At 39.2% G+C, this 21,568-nt stretch overlaps 2 protein-coding genes across 9 annotated transcripts in view; both read right to left on the reverse strand.

Moving 5' to 3' along the window:
* The window catches only part of VPS39 (vacuolar protein sorting 39 homolog (S. cerevisiae)), a 46,365-nt gene extending 37,025 nt beyond the window's left edge, over nt 1-9,340 (reverse strand). For all 3 annotated transcript variants that reach the window (XM_005860291.2, XM_014534831.1, XM_014534832.1), the window contains exons 1-2: nt 9,089-9,340; nt 1,133-1,198 (exon numbers count right to left, since the gene is read on the reverse strand). In XM_005860291.2, coding sequence (XP_005860353.1) covers nt 1,133-1,198; nt 9,089-9,161 — 139 coding nt within the window. In that variant the 5' untranslated portion in view covers nt 9,162-9,340. The remainder of the gene's footprint in view (nt 1-1,132; nt 1,199-9,088) is intronic.
* A 1,926-nt stretch (nt 9,341-11,266) lies between these two features.
* Nucleotides 11,267-21,568, reverse strand: part of TMEM87A (transmembrane protein 87A) — a 45,537-nt gene continuing 35,235 nt past the window's right edge. For 2 of the 6 annotated variants that reach the window (XM_014534835.1, XM_005860299.2), the window contains 5 exons: nt 17,477-17,550; nt 16,699-16,760; nt 15,115-15,170; nt 13,960-13,990; nt 11,267-12,510 (listed from right to left, as the gene is read on the reverse strand). In XM_014534835.1, the coding sequence (XP_014390321.1) occupies nt 12,469-12,510; nt 13,960-13,990; nt 15,115-15,170; nt 16,699-16,760; nt 17,477-17,550 (265 nt within the window). In that variant the 3' untranslated portion in view covers nt 11,267-12,468. The remainder of the gene's footprint in view (nt 12,511-13,959; nt 13,991-15,114; nt 15,171-16,698; nt 16,761-17,476; nt 17,551-21,568) is intronic. The other 4 variants (XM_014534833.1, XM_005860300.2, XM_005860298.2 and 1 more) reach the window with 2 other exon arrangements.

Genomic DNA, 21,568 nt, shown 5'->3' on the forward strand with positions numbered 1-21,568 from the left:
CAAGTTCGAATCACCCCTTTGCCTTATTCATCTCTGAGTGCTCGCATGTGTACATAAAATGCACAAGTTAATAAACCACTTGTTTTCCTCTTGTTAATCTGTCCTTTGTCCGTCTGATTTACAGGTCTTTAGCCAATGAACCTAAAATGAATAGAGGGGAAATAATTTTTCTCTTTCCCTATACTAGTAAGATGTTCTTTTCCCCCCATGTTCCTTTGCTCTAGGTTCTAAAGAGAAGGCTCTATTTCCATGTTTCCTTAAGTTATTTACTATAGAAAGTTATTTATCAGATTGAAAGCTATGAAATTTTTTTTTCTAATATGGCTGAATAATGACAATTTCATAGGGTTCAACCTACTGTGGCATTAACAGCAGATTTCTATAGACTTGAAGCTCCAGGGCATAATATCCAAACATAACGATTTTCCATAAAGAGAGCAGAGAAATAAAATTAGGAAAAGGAAATGAAATACTTTTTTTTTCTGTTAAAGGGTCCTCTAACAATAAATTTCACATACTTTTTAGTTACTATTCTAAGTCACATTTAATTAGAACTTTAGTTTTTTAAGTTCTTTCAAACATTTAATTGAATCTGACCCCAACAAGTTTGTGATAAAAACTGACAGTTTATAGAAGAGAAAAATGACATTGGAAAGGTCCTACTCAGTCAAGTAGCCTAACAGAAATAAAGCTGGACTCAAACCTAGATCCTTTTTCTCCTAGTTTACCCCTCATAATCAATAAGGTCTTTTAAATCAAAGGTTCCTAATTTTTTTCCTACTACCACATCATTTACAGAAACATCTTATTTCCCAACGTAACATTTCTTATTTCTCGCAGGAAGTCTCCAAAAAATAAGGAAGGGAGAACATCTAACCCCCCTACCCCTGGCCTCGCCATCCCCATGGACACAGGGGCATATGGTCTGAAAAAATTTTTTTAAAACCCTGGAGATTCTCACATGATTCTCCCCACTTTCCCACAGTGCTACTCCCAATCCCCACCCACTCTTTTAATGGTCCAGAAATCACTGACTTTACAGTTGTACATTAGCCAACTATCAAAACTTTTTTTTTTTTTTTTGCATGGATAGTAAGCCATTTCTTTCCAGTTCTGGAAAGTTGCCACTTACCAACATCCTTCCGAATCCTGTAGAGGAGAAGATGTCCTTGTTTGGTTCCAACAAGAAGCCATTCCTCTGGAAAAGAATAGAGCTTTTCATTAAGAAATGAAATGAGAAACATCAGTCAGCTTTTGTCAGACCCTGTTTTCTTATCTGGGGGTGGTAATCGGAATCAAAGGGTCAAGAAAGTGAGTTGTGGTTTTTTTGACAGCAGGTGTTTGCAAAGCTAAAGAATGTTTATAGTCAAGAACTATTTGAGAATCAACCAGTCAAAAAAGTATTTATTCAACAATTACCAGACTAGACATATTAGAGAAGAAAAAAATGCCCCTGGCTTCATTGTTTCTAAATTAAACTGCCCTAAAACATCATGGAAGTTTATAAAATCCTAAAATGGATAACATAAACATGAAACTAAGTATCTAATCTCAGAAATGACAGCTAAAAGGCATCCTTTGAAAGTTTAATGAGTTAACCTTTGGGGAAATAAGAAGTGCCATAGTATATTAAGGTTACAGAATTCGTTATCTCAAAATCTGGTCTAGTAGATAATAACATGTTGATGAAGATGGGAATAAATTGGAACCCTCATACACTGTTGGCAGGAAAATAAAATGGTGCAGTCACTTTGGAAAACAGTCTGGCAGTTCCTCAAAAGATTAAACATAGAATAACTATATGACCTCACAATTCCACCCCTGGGCATATAAATAAGAGAAATGAAAACATACATCTACACAAAAACTTTTACACAAATGTCCCATAGTAGCATCATTTGTAATAGCCAAAAGGTGGAAACAACCCAAATGTCAATCACCTGATGAAGAGATAAACAAAATGTGGCATATCCATACAATGGAAATTAAGAAATGAAGTGCTGATACATCTATACCAGGGATGAACTGGACATTATGCTAATGAAAGAAGCCAGACAAAAAGGGCTACATATTGTATGATTCTATTTATAAGAAATGTCCAGAATTAGGCAAATCTATGGAGACAGAAAGATTAGTGGTTGCCTAGGACTGGTGGGCTTGGGGGAATGCGGAGTGAATACTATGCGGTTCGGAGTTTTATTTTAGGGTAATGAAAATGTTCTAAAATCGGCTGTGGCAATACTCGCACAATTCTGTGAACGTACTAAAAACCACCAAATTGTACATTTTAAATGGGTGAATTGTATGGTATGTGAATTACATTTCAATAAAGCTCTTGTTTATAAAAAAAACAAAAAAACGATGGTCGAGGCCCATGGTTCTAAAACGTTGGTGTGTATCAGAATCATGTGAGGCTTTGTGAAAACAGATTGCTGGGCCGACCTGCTTCCTTTTCAATAGGTCTGGAAATGGGCCCTGGAACTTGCATTTCTAAGAAGTTCCAGGTGATGTTGTTGGTTCAGGGGCCTCATTTTGGGAGACAGTGGTCTATATTACAACTAAAGAGGCTCTGAAAGTGTTTAAATAATTACCTGACAGATCCATATTAACTCATTAAGAGAAGCTAAGCACATACAGATACTTCCTCAGCTTTCTGATCTTGTAACAGAAATCAGTGACACACTCTCTTGCTCCTTTGTAAAATAAAATATGGATAATGGTACAAATAGACTGAGCATGCACTGTATTCCAGAAAATACTAAGCACATATAATTAATGTTATTTCATGAATACTCACAACTATCCTTTGAAATATGTCCTTTTTATAAATCCCCATTTTATAGGTGAGGGAGTTGAGGCCTTGGGGACAAGTATTTGCCCAGAGTCACACATGTAGTAAGATATGCATGTGAGTCAGGACCTAACCACATGCTGTGATGCACTTAATAAGGCGTCTCACATCAAAAGACTGGGTGTTGGCCAGAGGTGGTCTGGAAGGCAGTGGTCATATTTATAAAAACGAGTCAGGAGCCACCTTAGGAACATCTTTCAGGTTGATGTCCTTAGTCTTCCAGAAAAAGAAAGTGATTCTGTCTTCTTTTATTGTGCATTTTATTTATTTTTAAAAAATATTTGCATTGATTTCAGAGAGGAAGGGAGAGGGAGAGATAGAAACATCAATGATTAGAGAGAATCATTGATCGGCTGCCTCCTGCACACCCCATACTGGGGATCAAGCCTGCAACCCAGGCATGTGCCCTGAGCAGGAATTGAACCGTGACTTCTTGGTTCATAGGTCGATGCTCAACCAGACACGGTGTGCTCTTAATAACATAAGTCGAAATCAGAAATAACACTAGTTCTAATGGAATGCTAGAGATTTATGTTGGAACAGAACATAGAAAAATAATTCAGCTTACAGTGCTTGCTTTGTAAAAGATAATGTTTAGATATCACTGTATGAGCAACTGGTAATATTAAAGTTTTTTTTAAGAAACCCATTGATATTTCAAATATAAATAAAATGCAGTGTGAAATTTTAAAAAAATTCTCTTATGGCATACATACATATCTATAACCAAAAGGCCAACATAATCTCTCCTCTTCACTATGCCCCCCAACCCCTGCCAGTTCCCGTTTTTCTTTCTCTCTTTTAACAGCCTCACCTTCCACCGGGTCTGCGAGGCCTGTCTATCATGCTCTCTCTACAGGGTACCTCCCAACAGCCCTCCCTCATAGTCTCTCCAGGGACCCCTGTGACAGCCTCAACTGGTCTCACTCCACATGTTCTTCCTTGTGGGTTACTTTACAGCAGATCTCTGATGCTGTTCCACTGGGGCTTCAATTCTCATGAAGCTGCACCACTGCAATATGAAGTCAAACTCATAAGCATGCTATTTGAGAGCCCATTTTCCATTTTTTTTTTGAAATATTTATTTGCCAAGAGATGGTTCTTATCAAATGTCTACTCTACTGGTCATCAAAAGGAGTCTAATAAGTTCACTGAAAATTTTTTTTTTAATTTTAATATGTTTTTATTGATTTGAGAGATGGGGGGAGGGAGATGGAGAGAGAAACATTCATGAGAGAGAAACACTGATCAGCTGCTTCCTACACACCCCTCACCTGGGATGGAGCTCACAATCCCGGCATACGACCTGGCAGGGAATTGAACCAGCAATCTTCTAGTGCATGGGACAATGCCAGCCAACTGAGTCACACCAGCCAGGGCTGTTTTTAAATTTTGTACTTGGAATTTTATTTAACCTTTTAAGTGTTTTCATTTGGAGGTGTTATGGAAAAATACCTTCATCTTATATGAAAAGTATTGCAACAATTTTCCTTTAAATAGTAAAAGCACCATACACATACTCATCCCTAATCCTCAAAGTCATAAGGAAAATGTAATAACAGCACAGAACCTCGAAGAGGCTTGATTTGGTTACAGAAGTCAGTGGGGACTCGGGTGGCCAGAGGATCTGAGCCACATTGGGCCTTCACGTTCTATTGACATGTCGCCATATAACACAGCTGTACATGCAAAACACAGAGAACGAAGAGCCTGCAGAGCAAGCACAGCACAGGGCAAACAGTCCATTCTGAGATGCAACACTGCACATGAGAAAGTGGAACGCACTATACAAACAAGTAACACATACGTAAACAGGTGATACTGAGCCCTAGAAAATTCCTGACAGCCTAATTCTGAGACACAAGGTTGGACTTGATCCCTCCTGGGAAGTGAGTAAGGCTGGCCCTTCTTGCTCATAATTACCCTACTGAAGTCCAGCAGTACAACCCAGTCCAACCTCATGTAATTAACAATTCCATTCCTGGCCCAATGCTGGCCACTGCAGGGAATAAGCTGGTGGTCACTTCCCTTCACTAGGTCATAGGGCAAAGAACAGTGTTTCTGGAAGCATAAGCCCCTGTTTAGCCACATCAGAATCACTTGGACTTATTAAAAATGCACATTCCTGAGCCCTGCTTCCAGAGATCCCGCATCAATGATTCTGCAGTGGTGAGTGCCCTGAAATTTGTATTTTTAAATTTCATTTTATTACATTAGACATGTATGTAGTTCCAAAGTTAAAACTGTAAGAAATCTAGCTTCCATCCTTATCTACTCTACTGTTCTCTCCCTTCCACTATAGGTAAGCATTTTAGTAATTTGTGATTTATTTTTCCATTGTTTCTTTGGATAATATAAGCAAATATGATTGTGTATATGCACATACAGATACACACATACACATCTGCTTTTTTTTTTTACAGGCTCTGACTATGCATTAAAGTTTGGGAGCCAGGCTGTAGAATCAGCCATAATTTACTATATATATATGATCTTAAAAAAATTATTTAAATTCTCAGGTTCTTCCTCTGCAAAATGGAGTTATTATTTATAAAAGCTCAATAGATTAGCATTCAATAAGTGGAAGCTATTACCATTAATATTATTATTCATTAATTAAACAAATACTTAATGGATACCCATTAAGACTTTGGAACTGTTTTAGACACTGCAAATAAAGGGATATACAAGACAAAGTTCCTACTCTGAAGAAATTTATATTCTAATATGGAGAGAGACAATAATAATATATAAAACTAGTGGCCCGGTGCACAAAATTCGTGCACATTAAAAGGGAGTTAATTAAAGGAAATATTTTAATATTGCTATTTGCCCTTTCTCTATAATAGAAGTGTCAGAGATGAAAGAAAATTAGTAAAATGTATATGAAAATCTCCACCCTGTCAGAGTCTGGGGTGTGCCGCAGGACCCAGAGTCAAGTCCCCACCCACACATGCGTGCCTCGAAATCGCGCGAGACCTGGCTGGCCCCACCCCCGTCAAGCCCCGCAGGGCGAGGGGCACGGCCTCAGGTCCCCAGGCCCGGCCTCAGGTCCCCTGGCCCTGGCGGGAGGGCATGACGATCATTTGCATATTAGCTCTTTATTATATAGGATAGCATTAGATGACAACCCATGATGGAAGGAATAATAAGACTGAAAAAGAGAATAGCACAATGGTGGATATAGCATTCTCTTTAATACAGAATAGTTAGGGAAGGTCTTGCTGATTTATGTGACATTTCAGCGGAAACTTGAATGAAATGAGGAATGAGCCATGAAATATCTAAGGCAAGAGAGTGCCAGGCAGAGGAAACAGCGAGTGCCAAGGCCCTGGAGGAGGTATGTGCCATGTTTGTTCATGGAACAAGAAAGACAGTGTGTGTGACGAGTGCCAGACAGGTTCAGGGATAAGAGCCTAGGAGATAAAGTCAGGGAAGTAAAACCAGAGGCCTGACCATCTCAGGCATAGCCAGCCATGGTAAGGACTTTGGAACTTATTCTAATTGTGACGGGAAGCTACTGAAGGATTTTGAGCAGAGAAGAGATGTAATTAAGTTTTTGAAAGATCACTCTGTGTGGATAAAAAACTGAAAATGGCACAATGGCAAACACAGGTGATCAGTCAGAAGACTACTATAGTAATTTAGATGAGAGAGGATGGTGACCTCATCAAGAGTAGAAAAAGTGGAGATGGAAAAAAATGACTGGGATCTAGATTTATTCTGGAGGAGGAGCAGACAAGATTGCTAATGGAATGAATGTGGTGTATAAGAGAAAAGGAGAAGTCAAGAATGATTCCAAGGCTTTAGGCCTTAGCCAAATGAGTAAACAGAAATGACATTTGCTGGGATATGGTATGAGGGAAAGGCATGTTTTGGGAGAGTGTAATCATCAAGAATTTTCTGGCCATGGTACTAGACACCCAAAATGAAGATGCTTAAAAGGCAGCTGGATTCTACAACTCTGGAGTTTAGAGAGGTCATCATCATCAGTGCCCTCCTTATTTCCACTTCTGAAGAGAGATTATCGTCCAGCTCAAATACTGTCGGTCCTGCAAGTTCCTGGATGAACATCAGGTAAAAGGGGCAGCGACTAGAGTAATACTGATTGCTGCTAAAGCCTGAAAATAAAGCAGTTTTGAGGCAAGAGGCGGTAAATGGCCTCTTGTAGCCCCAATACCTACCACAACATCCTAGTAGGCAACAGGCATATCTCCTGTTTGGTGGAAGATCAAGGCAGGTCCAAAGCTACCTACCATTTCAAGCCTGTCTTCCTGAAAAGCACAGGTACAGGGAGGGAATCTTTACTGTGACAAAGTGTTGTTGGTGAGAGAGGCTGAGATATGTTTACTACTAGTTCCACAGGGTACCCAAGTCAAATTGTGACAAATGAAGTAGAGTGTGGTAAGCAACTACACCCATCCTTTTCAGAAGCGCAAGTCCTAGGCAGGGTTGGGTACCCCTCCTCCATGTTTCCTAATAGGCAGCATATGACTCTGTTATCATTTATCTCGTACCATAATCTGCTTTATGTCTTTGTCCCCCACTATGTGTCCCAGAAGCACCGGCACTGAGTCTTACTCATCCTTATTCCTGTCCCTAGCAGAGAGATGGGTCTAAGTAGGTACTTAATACATATCTGATGAAGAAATAGGGGAATGAAACCCTTTGTGCAGTGTCAGGTCTTTCATTTTTAAAGTTTTAAATTCTTACCGAGAGCACTTAATGACAGAAAATGGAGGCCTTCTTGAGATATCTGGAGGAAGCAGGATTCTCTCCTTAACCCAAAGGATGAGGACTGCTTACTATGGAGATGCGATTTTAAAGAGGCCCAGGGCTGCTAAGGCAGGAGGGGTGTACATTAACATGAAAATCTGTAGTGAACGCACCCTACTGAAGAGGCCGTGAAGAACTCTGCAAAGCTGACTGGGTGGGACTGTCCACAGATGATGCATAAGATGCCAGCCACCACCAAGACTCCACCAGGCCCATCACGGGGAAGGCTGACTGGGTGGCACTGTCCATAAGATGATGCATAAAATGCCAGCCACCACTGAGATTCCTACCAGGCCCTCAGTATAAGACCTGATTAAGGGTTCTGAGCTACCTTTTTATAGTCCTTGATTTCTTACCTGGACATTAACAGGAAAAACTGGAATTATTTCAGTTTGGTCTTTGGGGGCTGTTAGACACAACCAGTCATAATGTTCACAGTTAAGAGTCCAAGTTTAGACCGCTGAAACCTTTTTTATTCCACAGTATACAAGAGATAAGAGCTGTCTGACCCTGTTTTCTGTACTGGCCACTCCCAAGAGGCTTATGCCAGTTTTTATGGGTTAAATTTCAGGACAGCCTGGAATGATGGTGTTCTACCTACAGAGTTAAGGTAACTTGGGCACTTGAATATAAGGCAATGAACCATTTGACTAGATCGGCGATTTTCAACCCTCTTCATCTCATGGCACACAAACTAATTACTAAAATTCAGCAGCACACCAAAAACTGTTGGTTATTTTTGCTGATCTGACCAAAAATGGGTACAATTTTTATTCATTCACTCCGGACGGTTATTGTTTTGCTGGCTGTTCTCTTTTTTTTTTTTTTAATTTTTTACAATCTAAGGGAAAACAGGTCAGTGCCCTTAACTAAACAGTCAGGTAGTGCATATTTTACAAATTCTTGTGGCACACTGGTTGAAAATCGCTGGGCTAGATTAAGAGTTTAAATAACAACGTGAGTTACCTACAATAATGAGAAGTGAACAATGAATGATCACTAAGGGGAAAATGGCATATGTTGTTAACTTGTTCCAATCCCCCTCCTATTCATCCCCCCCACACACCCCTCTTATTCCCCCCAAACCAGTACAACACAATCATCAGATAAGCTCAAGTTCCTGGCAGGCTGAAAGCTTCCCACTGCTTGTGCCTCCACACTAAAGACTTCTTGGGAATCGAAATAAGCCAAAGCTGAGCACAATTAAGAAAAGCTCAACCTCCAACTCTGCACCAAGAGCAAGTGCCGGCGGCACGTCCCTACAATGCTTGGATCCCAGGGGATGGTCCTAAGAGCCCTCGCTATCTACAATGCTCTGCACGCCTTCATCGCAGCTCCCTTTCGGACGGCGTCCGACCGGAGCGCGCATCGCCAGACGCCCGTCCACTTCCCGAGGCTTGTGAAGGGTCCGCGCCGCTCCCGCGCTGCCCCCCGCCTCGGCCCCTCGGTCCTCCGACTCACCCCAGGCAGCCAGACAGTCGATCTGCAGAGGCAGCTTTTCTAGGATCGGCACCGGCTCGAAGGCGTCGTGCATGGCGGCGAGCAGAGTCGCCGGGACAGCCTCACTCTGAGAGGGCCGGGCCTGGCCGGGCCGGGCCGTAAACAGAACCGCTCTGAGGAAAGGGCCGAGCAGAACCTGGCCGGAGACCCCAACTACAGGCCTTTCAGCAACAGAGCCATCACCAACACCGGACTTCCTGCTGGCCTAAGCCCACCCCTTCCGCAGCCGGAGCCCGCCCCTTCCGCCCTAGCTCTTAAATCACCTTCAAGGAATGCACCAATGCTTGGGTTCCCCTTTCACCCTAGGCCTAGAGAGCTTCTCCATTGTGGAGTAGCCATGGGCTTAACAAGGAGGGAAAATGATGGAATCTTAGAACTGTGTTAGGAAGTATAGTCTCGAGCTTCTCCATTATGGAGTAGCCATGGGCTTAACAAGGAGGGGAAATGATGGAATCTTAGAACTGTGTTAGGAAGTATAGTGTGGTGGTGGAAGTACAGGGTTAGGAAGTATAGAATTCGGGCTTTGGCGTCAGACCTGGGACGGAGATCTGCCATTTAGGAAACGGGCTGTGACATTTAAAAAATTTAATCTCCCAAGGACTTAAATTTCCTTAATGTGCAAAACGATGACTTTATGTACCTACCTAGCGCTGTGAGCTCTTAGCAATGCTTGACTCAATAACTGATCGTTTTAGTATTACCATTATAATCACAGCCTTACCCTTACATTTTAAAGGTGTTCCAAGCAAGTGGTTCTCAAAGGGTGGTCCCTAGACTGGCAGCATTTGGGAACTTGTTAGAAATGCAAAGTCTCAGGCTTCATTCCTGCCCTACTCAATCAGAAACTCTGAAGAGTGGCAGGATGGAGGAGGGGGCGCCCAGTAGTCTGTTTAATAGATTCCCAAGGTGAGCCCATGCACTTGAAAGTTTGAGAAGCACTGCAATGACCAGTATCTAGCAATTTACCCCCAAGAAAACAGCATGTATGTCATAAAATTAAGCATTTGGTTTAAAGCAAAAATGTAAAAGAAAAAAAGCGTGAGTCTATGATGAGTTAAAGATGGCCTGGTCATTTTAATTTTACACAATCTCAGTTTCTTCATTGTAAATTAGGAATACTGTCTGATCTTTATCAAATGCTATTTCTGATAATCAAATATTTTCAAGTAGTAAGAAACAAAAAAAAATGCTAAACAAACCTTATGTTGTCTGATTTTTACCATAGAAACTGAACTCCTTGAAAATTTATAATTGCCAGCTGCTCTACTGGAAGGAAGCCTAATAATACCTAGTTCCAGGACCAAGGGCTAAGACTAAAATAAACAATGCAAACTATAAGGTAACAGGTCAGTGTAATACTATAAATTCCTTCTGAACGCCTTCTTAAAAAAATGACACACTATATACAATCATAAGAAGCCATAGAAAAAGAATTATCAGGTCCCAGGCTACATCTATAAACCTCTGCTTATCACAATAGTTTTGTGGGGGGTTTTTCCTGGTCTCAAGTCGACATCTAACCAGCCTCAAAAAACATTTGACCAACTATCCTGACTATTACGACTATTATTCACTTGCTAAGTTTTAGTATGGAAGAACAGAAGCATATGACAATTATATCAGCCCTTTGTAATGGGTTAATCTAAGAATATAGTCAATTTCTCATATGGTTCCTTAGAGGTATTGCCTTAGTGATTTAAACACACACACACACAAACACAGCCCTAGCCAATTTGGAATGTCGGCCTGTGGAATGAAGGGTCCCGGGTTTAATTCTGGTCAAGGGCAAATGCCGGGGTTTCAGATTCGATCCCCAGTAGGGGGCGTGCAGGAGACAGCCAATCAGTGATTCTCTCATCACAGATGTTTCTATCTCTCTCCCCTCTCCCTTCTTCTCTGAAATCAATAAAAATATATTTTAAACACACACACACCACAAACAGCTGTAGAGAAATGTTACATAAATGTAAACACTTTTACTATAGTATTAATTAGTGAAGATTGTGGTCATGTGGTTATTGGTTTCAACAGATAAGAAGGCGATATAGAATAAAAATCATGGAAGGAAAATTCCCATGAGAGTATGGGAGAAAGAAGGGTTTTAGATAAAGTAAAAAAAAAAAGACACAGAAAACACACTAATTTTGTTAAAATTTTTTATATTAAAAAACGGCATGAACTTTCTATGTAGAACAAAACTCTTGGAAGGCAAAAGTAGACAAAACCATTAAAACAGAAATAGAGTGCTTCAAATGAATCCCATCACCTTGTGATGTCTCTTATAAACAGTCTCTAAACCAACACCAAATACAAGAACCGTTTACCCTAAAGAATGAGCAGCAGTCCAGGGTCTCCATACTACTTCATGCAGCAAAACTTAAACCAGAAGGACCTGTTTCCTTTGTATTGGCTCCTGCTTCTGAAGAATTAGAGTTTTTAACAGGGTGCTCATTCACAAGCACTTAGATGGTGTGCCTCTCTGCATCTAGTGCAACACCCAGTAAATGAAGGCAAACAAAGCAATGTCTGGAGTCTGCAATGTTGCCTTGAGGCTTACAAAACAGTAGTTAAAAGTTCTGGAGTGTGCACCACATTGCCAGCAATGGGATGTGTCACAATAGCAGATGTCAAAAGAGTTAAGCTAATATTTTTTCTCTAAAGTACATCTGAAATAGAAAAATCTTTAATATATACCATTTGTAAACAAAATTGCACTTGATTTTGCTTTTTAAAATTATCTGGATTACACTGTAACAGTTTCTTTCTCTCCCTCGCTCTCTCTTTTTTTTTTTCTTTCTTTTAATTATTGGTAGAACCATGGCTCAAGTCATAAGGACTTTTTTTCCTCAAAACTACCTCTTCAAGATGTAACCTTGGCTTCCCAGGAAACGGAAAGATAATTAACAATTTCCCCATCACCTATGTAACTCCCTAAATAAATAAAAATCGCAGGCAGTTGCTCCTGGAGATTACATGTTATGGTGGTGATGTCACATTTTTTAAAAGATGTTGAACTTTTTAGTTTGACAGATTAAACAATTTAAACATCATAGAAGGTTCAGGAAGAACACACATAAGTTGCATCAACATCCATGTGAGGGTGTGGGAGGGAATGGGGCATCAATGTTGTAAATAAGAAACTTGCAGAATTTTTTCATCCTATGAACATCATTCAATAAGATGTTCTAGTTCTGACACCTCTCGCCAGCTCCAAAGCACAAAGATCAAGGAACAGATCAGGATGTCATTGCCTCCTTCAATCCATGGAGCAGTGCAGAGGATTGACAGAAGATGATCTCTTCCCAGATACGAGCATCTTCAACTGCACATCTTCCCACTCTTTACTCCATTTTGGATCTTTCAAAGTGTGTGATCATTCGTTCCTAGGGAAAAAAATAAAAAGGTTTGTTCAAAATACATTAATTTTAAATGGCCTACATTCCAAGTATCTTCTATATAGATGAGGCACACAGGCATTTCCTGCAAGTACTTGTTTATGTTCATTAAATACTTAGGAGAGATGATTCCTAATCATTTATGAAAATTTTGAAAGATAGACATGTCCAGGCCCCACACAAGATTAACCAAATCAAAATCTCTAGGCCTCTGTATATCAAACAACAAATCAAAAGGAATTGCATGTTTTAGAGTCAAATAAGATGATAAAACAACAATTTACTTAAGATTAAGCTTTAATAAAAATGTGTATCTCCTCTAATTCAGGAATTTAACTGAATTAGAAATAGTCAGGGATATAGGCAAAGATTTAGTCACAAGAATTTCTAATGCAACACTCAGAATAAAATACTAGAAAAAATTAAGTGTTCAAAAACACAGAATTGTACAAACTATGGTATATCCTTATAAAGAAATTACACTCACTAAAATTATATTGATAAAAAGTTCTAGAGATCTGTTGCCCAAGAATGCACATATAGTTAACACTTTGCATTTGAGACTCGTTAAGATGGTCATTTTATTTGTTCTTGACCATAATTTTTTGGTGTGCTCAAAAGGCTTCCTAAAACCAAGAGACTCTAACCCAATATTCAGAACATGTCCAGAACTAGTTCCCATTAACTCAGGCAATTATTGTGAAGCCTTTCAGATGAACTGTATGGAAGCATATTAAGATTAAAAATCAACATAAGCCCAGCTGGTGTGGCTCAGTAGTTGAGCATGGACCTATTAACCAGGAAGTCACGGTTCGATTCCCAGTCAGTGCACATGGCCAGGTTGCAGGCTCCATCCCTTGTAGGGAGCATGCAGGAGGCAGCTGATCAATGATTCTCTCTTATCATTGATGTTTCTATCTCTCTCTCCCTCTCCCTTCCTTTCTGAAATTAATGAAAATATATTTTAAAAAATAAACATCAGAGGTACTAATTATAATCCTTAATATATGAAAGAGATAGTTGCATGGACAATAATGAATAATAGGTAACTTAAAATAATTTATATGTTCCTTTGGTCTATGATATTCCTTTCTCAATCCTTTTATTATTTTTTCCTAAATTAAGTAAGGGTTAAAACTGAATTTCTTAAAGACAAAGGAAGTAGAAAGTGGGACAGTAAAGAAATTATACTTTTTTTAGTTATTTGCTACCCAAATTAAAGACATTCTCAAGTCTGACCATAAAACTTTGGAAAAGGAGGACATATACAGAAAGTAAACCCTCCTGAACATTTGAGTTCTAATGTTAGTATTTCTGTTCTCATCCTTTTCAATGATACTCTTACTGAGTCAAATAAAATCTCCCTGAACAAAGAACTTATGACTCCCTAATAAGTCACTAGACCCATATTTTTTTGCACGTGATTTGATTACTAACCTCGTCTGAATCAAGAAGGGCTGGAAGTGCTCTGCAGAGAGAAAAACACCAAATAGAATAATGTAAAATAAAGCCAAATGTGGTTCAAAAAGGACAATGGAATAATGAATGCAATATAAAGCTTTTTTTTTGTTAAGTATATAATATTTGTATCTTTTTAATGGCTATTGGGGGGGGGGACAAATAAAAAACAAGAATCAAAATTACTAAAATTGTATTAAAAAACAAAAACACATTCTGTATTGTAATAGAACCAATGTTTACTAAAATTATAGCTATACCCAGCCAGCATGGCTCAGTGGTTGAGCATTGACCTATGAACCAGGAGGTCACAGTTCGATTCCCAGTCAGGGCACATGCCCGGGTTGCAGGCTCAATCCCCAGTGCAGAGTGTGCAAGAGGCAGTTGATCAATGATTCTCTTTCATCATTGATTTCTATCTCTCTCTCCCTCTCCCTTCCTCTCTGAAATCAATAAAAATATATTTAAAAATAAATAAACAAATAAATGTTTTTAAAAAATGAAATTATAGCTATGGAAAAGAAGCCAAAAATTCCAAAAATAAATGAACAAACAAAATTGAAACAGATTCATAGATACAGGGACAGACTGATGGTTGCCAGAGGGAGGGAGGTTGAGGGAATGGGTGAAAAAGATGAAGAGATTAAGAAGTACAAATTGGTAGTTATAAAATAGTCACAGTATAAAGTACAGCATAGGGAATATAGTCAATAATATTGTAATAACTATGTACAGCGCCAGGTGGGTACTAGAAATATGGGGAGAAGCACTTTGTGAAGTATATGATTGTCTAACCACTGTGCTGTACACCTGAAACTAGTACAAAATAATACTGAATGTAAACGATAATCTTTACAAAAAAGTAAAAAAATCAAAAAATATTCCAAAAGAATTATCCCACTGATTTTGGAAACATCTATATCGAAATCTTTCTAAACAAAAATGTCATCTGACCGAATAATCTCAATTACTTTTGTTTGTACGTATATCATTCCTAATCTTTATTCTTAAACATCTTTTTAATGTTTTTAATTATTCTTTTGAAAAGTTAACTACAAACATTCTCATTAGTGTACTCTGGCCCTCAATACTACCTGTGAATAGGATTCTTTTAGTAATGATTCAAAAACTTACACATCTGTCACAGAAGAAGGGACGTTTTCTTCTACCCACTTCAAATCATCTTCCTGCTGGGAACATACAAGTACCAGTTGTTAGCATAAAATAATACATCTTAGGCAAGAATCTAAAGGTCTCAAAATCTTTAAATTTAATCTTTTGTTACTCTGAAGTAGTATATTGACATAACAAATGGGATTCCTAACAGTAAAGTCAAATAACTTAAAACCTACATCACCAAAATGTAAAATGATGTTCTATATCCTTAAATGATTTCTGCTCAAGGGTCTAATACAGGGGTGGGCAAACTTTTTGACTCGAGGGCCACAATGGGTTCTTAAACTGGACCGGAGGGCCGGAACAAAAGCATGGATGGAGTGTTTGTGTGAACTAATATAAATTCAAAGTAAACATCATTAAAAAAAAGGGTCCGGTTTTTTTTTTTTTTTAATACCTAGCTTTCATTTCATGTAAGCTTTGCTTCTTAAAAATGAGATAAAGTCCTTAATGTAGAGTAAATGCAGTTCTAAAAAATGAAAATCTGCCCTAGCCAGTTTGGCTCAGTGGATAGAGTGTCAGCCAGCAGACTGAAGGGTCCCGGGTTCAATTCTGGCCAAGGGCACGTACCTCCATTGCACGCTCAATCCCCAGCCCTGGTTGTGTGGGAGGCAACCAATCACTATGTCTCTCTCACATCAATGTTTCTGTCTGTCTCTCCCCCTCCCTTCCACTCTCCCTAAAAATCAATGGGAAAATATCCTTGGGTGAGGATTAACAAAACACACACACACACACACACACACAATGCTGACTAAAAACTCTAAAGTTTACCCACTGCACGCTCAATTCCCAGCCCTGGTTGTGTGGGAAGCAACCAATCACTATGTCTCTCTCACATCAATGTTTCTGTCTCTCTCTCCCCCTCCCTTCCACTCTCCCTAAAAATCAATGGGAAAATATCCTTGGGTGAGGATTAACAAAACACACACACACACACACACACACAATGCTGACTAAAAACTCTAAAGTTTACTACAGTAAAAACTTAGGTTATTAATGAGGCTATGACTTCACTGACAAAAACCATTAAACAAAACCAAGAGACTGGTCTGGTACCTTTTCAGGTCAGAAGCAAACCACCTAGTTCAAGATTCTATCCTAGATAGAATCACTTGCTGTCTCTGTTTTTAACAATGTAAATGTTGCCCTGAATGGTGTGGCTCAGAGGTCAGAGCATCAGCCCACACAATGAAAAGTCACCAGTTCAATTCCCGGTCAAGGGCATGTACCTGGGTTGCGGGTACGCCCCCCAGCGTGTGTGGGAGGCAACCAGTTTGTGTGTCTCTCTCACATCGATGCTTATGTTTCTCTTTCTCTCTCTCCCCCTCTTCCTCCCTTCCTCTCTCTCTAAATAGCAATAAAAAAAATATCCTCAGATGAGGATTAAAAAAAATAAATAAATGTAATAGACATTAAAAAATTTATAAAGCAAGCTTAAGTACAGCCCAGGTGAAGAAAGTCATTAAGGCCTGCACATACTGCTGAGCTCCACCACAGGCTGGAGGGCAGGGCAGAGGAAAGAAAAGAAGTCACACTTACTGCTTTGTTTACTTTACTATTTCCATTTGGTTCTTGTTTGGTACTTCTCATTTTCATCCCTTCTGTAGAAGGAAAAAAAAGGAGATTGGCTAATAATGTCAATATCTAGCAATGATCACAAAAATGGATTCAGAGCTTTATTTTAAGCTTACTGACATTGAATTATACAACAGATGCTTCTCTATCTTTACATTTATGCCGGGAAATTCAAAGCCAAATTTTCAGCTCATCTCTGGTAAGTTAACTGAACACTTAATAACCAATTATTTACAGAATTTACCATAGCTTCATCTTAAGATTCATGCCCTTATTTTTGCTTCTCCCTAACTTCACCCACACACAGCTGTAAAATAATAAACAATATAATTACATCAAAGTATCTTGATTTTGATACTCAAAATGTAAGCATGTCTGAACTGTGTGGGTTCACTTATATGTGAAATTTTTTCAATAAACACAGTAAATGTATTTTTTCCCTATGATTTTAATAATACTGTCTTTTCTCTAGCTTACTTTATTGTAAGACTATAGCATTTAATACATATAACATATAAAATATGTGTTAAATGACTTTATGTTATCAGTAAGGCTTCCTTCCAGTCAACAGTAGGCTATTAGTAGTAAAGTTTTTGGGGAGTCAAAAGTTATACATGAATTTTCAATTGCATGGGGAATCAGCACCTCTAACCCCCATGTTGTTCAGGGTCAACTTTACTCTATTTCTAAAAACCAGAAAAGAATATTTAAAGCACAAATAAAAAGCAAATTTTATCACTACCAAAGCTTTCTTTCAGCATGGGTTCCTTTTGTTCATCCTCTTCCTCTTCCTCAGACAAAGGTGAAAAGGCAAACCTGAGAGAACAAAGGTAGAACATAAGGAAAAAAATCAGAAAACTACAACAGTTGCTCCACTATCTGGATTTTACAGGACTGATTATTGAAGCTCCCAATTACAGTCATTCATAAAATCAGTTAACTGAATAATAAAATAATTCTTCCCCTTCAGAAAGCTCTCAATTGCCTGTATTAGCAAGGGAGAAGCAGGACAGTACCATATTTACACTGAGTGGCCAGATTATTATGACCGGCCAGATTATTATGATCACCCCATCAGTACAATGAAGTGAATTAGTTATGTAAATAATAATAATAATAAAACCTTGAGAGTATTTGCTTAGGAAATTTTCAATATTCAGTATTTTTGGAAGTGTAATGGAAGTACTGATGGGGTGGTCATAATAATCTGGCCACTCAGTGTATAAATGCAGGCTCAGCTACATGCTACCCATGACTTTAATCAAGTTACTTATTCTTTATTCTCTCTGTGCACCTCCCGTTTTCCCATCTGCAAATGGGGATAACAGAACATTACTCAGGTGTTCTTTGAAAAGTAAGTAAGTCACTTTAAAAAGTACTTAAAGTAATATCTGACACACAGTAAGCATCTAAAAAATGTTCATTTACAAGCATATGTATCATCCAGAGGTAAGTAAATTCTCACGTAATTTAAAATCTCAGCCTTCAATGAGGTAGTTGAGATGGAAGTTCTGATCTTGTGTGTTTCAGGTAATTTAAAATCTGTTTCCTTGCCGAAACCGGTTTGGCTCAGTGGATAGAGCGTCAGCCTGCGGACTCAAAGGTCCCAGGTTCGATTCCGGTCAAGGGCATGTACCTGGGTTGCGGGCACATCCCCAGTGGGAGATGTGCAGGAGGCAGCTGATCGATGTTTCTAACTATCTATCTCTCTCCCTTCCTCTCTGTAAAAAAATCAATAAAATATATTTTTAAAATCTGTTTCCAAGTGTGGAAGTGGGAAGATGAAGGCCTAATCAAATACATCTCAGATATCTTTCCTACAGTTTCCAAGAGACTCAGCAGACAGGTCATTCCTAGAATGCTTTATCTTTGAACTTGCTCTGTACTTACTGTTGCCTGTTACTTTCATTTACCTTGTCTTTAAATCTCCCTTCTGTGATTAAAAGAGAAAACTCTATAAACTAGGAATAATAGGGAACACCTGTAACATGTTAAAGGTTAACTAACAAAATTTCACAGTAGATATCAAAGTTAATGATGACCTGGAAGCACTTATTTTAAAGTGATAAGATGAGGAGTCCCACTCTCACTGCCTCAATTCAATAGCCTAGCCAACAGAAAAATCAGAAATGAAGCAAGATTATTTGGAAAGAAATAACATTATCATTAGTTTAGCTAATAACCAATCTACCGAGAAAACCTAAAAATTATCAGCACTAACAAGGTAATGTAGGAGGGTGGATGGATATGATAAATATACAAAAGCCCAAAGCCTTCCGACATATTCAAGAAAGTCATATGTATTATTTTTAAAGTATGTATCCTAGAGTCATAAAAACTTTCAAAACATTTAAATAAAATTATAAAACGTAACTGAGGCATTGAAAGAACTAAAAAAAATGGACATATACCATAATCAAAGATGGATTAAAAAGATTTCCCTAATTAATCCATTAATTCAATTAAATTCCAATAAAAATCCAATAAGGTTTTCCTAGAATTAAACAATCAAGGTAAATTTTTATTGAGGAGCCAAAGATCCAATAGCAAAGGACATTTAAAAAAAGGAGAGATTGAGGGAGCATGGTTTACCAGGGGTGGGCAAACTTTTTGACTCGAGGGCCACAATGGGTTCTTAAACTGGACCGGAGGGCCGGAACAAAAGCATGAATGGAGTGTTTGTGTGAACTAATATAAATTCAAAGTAAACATCATTACATAAAAGGGTACGGTCTTTTTTTTTTTTAGTTTTATTCATTTCAAACTGGCCGGAGTTTGCCCATGGCTGGTTTAGGCCCTCCAGATACTACTTAAGTGTGCTACTGATGCAGGATCAGAGCAATTGAAGAGAACAGAAAACCTATAATCAAATAATTCTTGATAAATGGAATCTCAATTATGAAATTTGTAAAAAATTATAAAATAACTATGACTTCACCTCAAGCTAGGAAAGGATGTCTTAAGACACAAAATATACAATCCCTGAGGGGAAAAACTGACAAATTTGACTCCCTAGTTTCAAGTTTTTCTATAACCAAGAACACCATTAAAAAGTTTAAAGTTAACCAATAAACTCTGGGTACAGTTAATAGTTATAAGTGTGATGGAGAAAAATTTAGGCAAAGAAATACTGAAGTGTTTAAGAATTGATGTAAAATGGTATTTAAAACATCATTGTACCTTATTCCTATTTTTAATGACCCCTATGCATATGAGGTAACAAAGCAGGCCTTTAGAGAGCCTACTTACCTGGATGCCCCATGGCTGGTGTCTGGGAACCTGGCACTGGACCTGTTTCCTAACTGGGTAAGGGTGGATCACTGTGCCTAGATTACCTCTATAATTCAACCTATAATAAGCTTTGCTTACCTTCTGGGAACCTGGAATTTTGGTACATATTAAGCAGAGGGTGCTTATGTGTCAAGTCCCAATAAAAACCTGAGTGCTGAGTCTCTAATGGGCTTCCCTGAACAGAAACACTGCTACTGCACTTTTTGTTGCTGAGCAAAAGAGCACACTTGATGTACTTCCTCAGAGAAAGGAAAGAAAATATGGATTTTTCTAGACTCCACCTGTGTCTTTTTCCCTTACTGATCACATCATTTTGCTGTAAAAAAAAAACCCTCTGTTCTAAATACAAGAAAATACTGAGTCCCTTAAGTCCTTCTAAACATACGGGTGGTCACCCCAAATGGAAATAGTCCAAATGCCCATCAATACAGAAATGAGTTAATTAACTGTACTACATCTGTACCATGTAAAATTATGCCATCCATGAAAATAATTAAGTTTAATTTAAAGCAGTTGTCTTGGGAAGGCATTTCCACTACTGAGTAAAAGAAGAGCCCATATTTAAACGAGTAAAATGTGGAAGGACACATCACATTAGGCTGGTAACATTGGAGTTAGAGGGAGTAGGCACAATATTTTTAAAAAGATAAGACAGAAAGGAAGAGGAGAGGTAAAGCAAAAAATCTTTTAATGACTAAAGGGACTAATTTTATACAGGGGTGGGGAAAAGTAGGTTTACAGTTATAATATCTATCCTGTATAATAAAAGGCTAATAAGCAAACTGATTGAATGGGGGAATGACTGGTCACTATGATGCGCACTTACCAGCAGGGGGCAGACGCTCAATGCAGGAGCTACTCCCTGGTGGTCAATGCGCTCCCCCACTCAGCCAGAAGCCCTGAGCCAGGCTCACACCTGGGGCGCTCCCCCACTCAGCCAGAAGCCCCGAGCCAGGCTCACACCTGGCTCCATGGGGAGCGAGCCTAAGCCAGCAGGCAGACATCCCCCAAGGGGTCCCAAACTGCGAGAGAGTGCAGGCCGGGCTGAGGGAATCCTCCCCCACCCCCTCCCAGTTCAGGCCGGGCTGAGGGAATCCTCCCCAACCCCCTCCCAGTGCACGAATGTCGTGCACCGGGCCTCTAGTATATATATAAAAGCCCAGTGACCAGAACAGCAGAACAACCAGAACGGCCCGTGGCTATGACGTGCACTGTAACAGTCAACCAGCCTGATCCAGGCCCCAATCAGCCCCCAACACATGGGGGTGGGGCCAGCTGGCCAATCACCCGCAGCCCCTCCATCCCGCCAGCCTGGCCCGACCCCACCTGTGCATGAATTCGTGCACCGGGTCTCTAGTTAATAAATAATAATACAAGAATAAACTGTGCCTTGGCCAGTATGACTCAGTTGGAGTGATGTCCCATGCACCGAAAGGTCATGGGTTCAATTCCTAGTCAGGGCACATCTCTAGGTTGTGGGTCTGACCCCAGGTCAGGGTTTGTACAGGAGGCAACCAATCGATGTTTCTCACATCAATGTTTC

This window comes from Myotis brandtii, unplaced genomic scaffold (assembly GCF_000412655.1).
Source record: "Myotis brandtii unplaced genomic scaffold, ASM41265v1 scaffold133, whole genome shotgun sequence".
NCBI classification, from domain to species: Eukaryota; Metazoa; Chordata; class Mammalia; order Chiroptera; family Vespertilionidae; genus Myotis; species Myotis brandtii.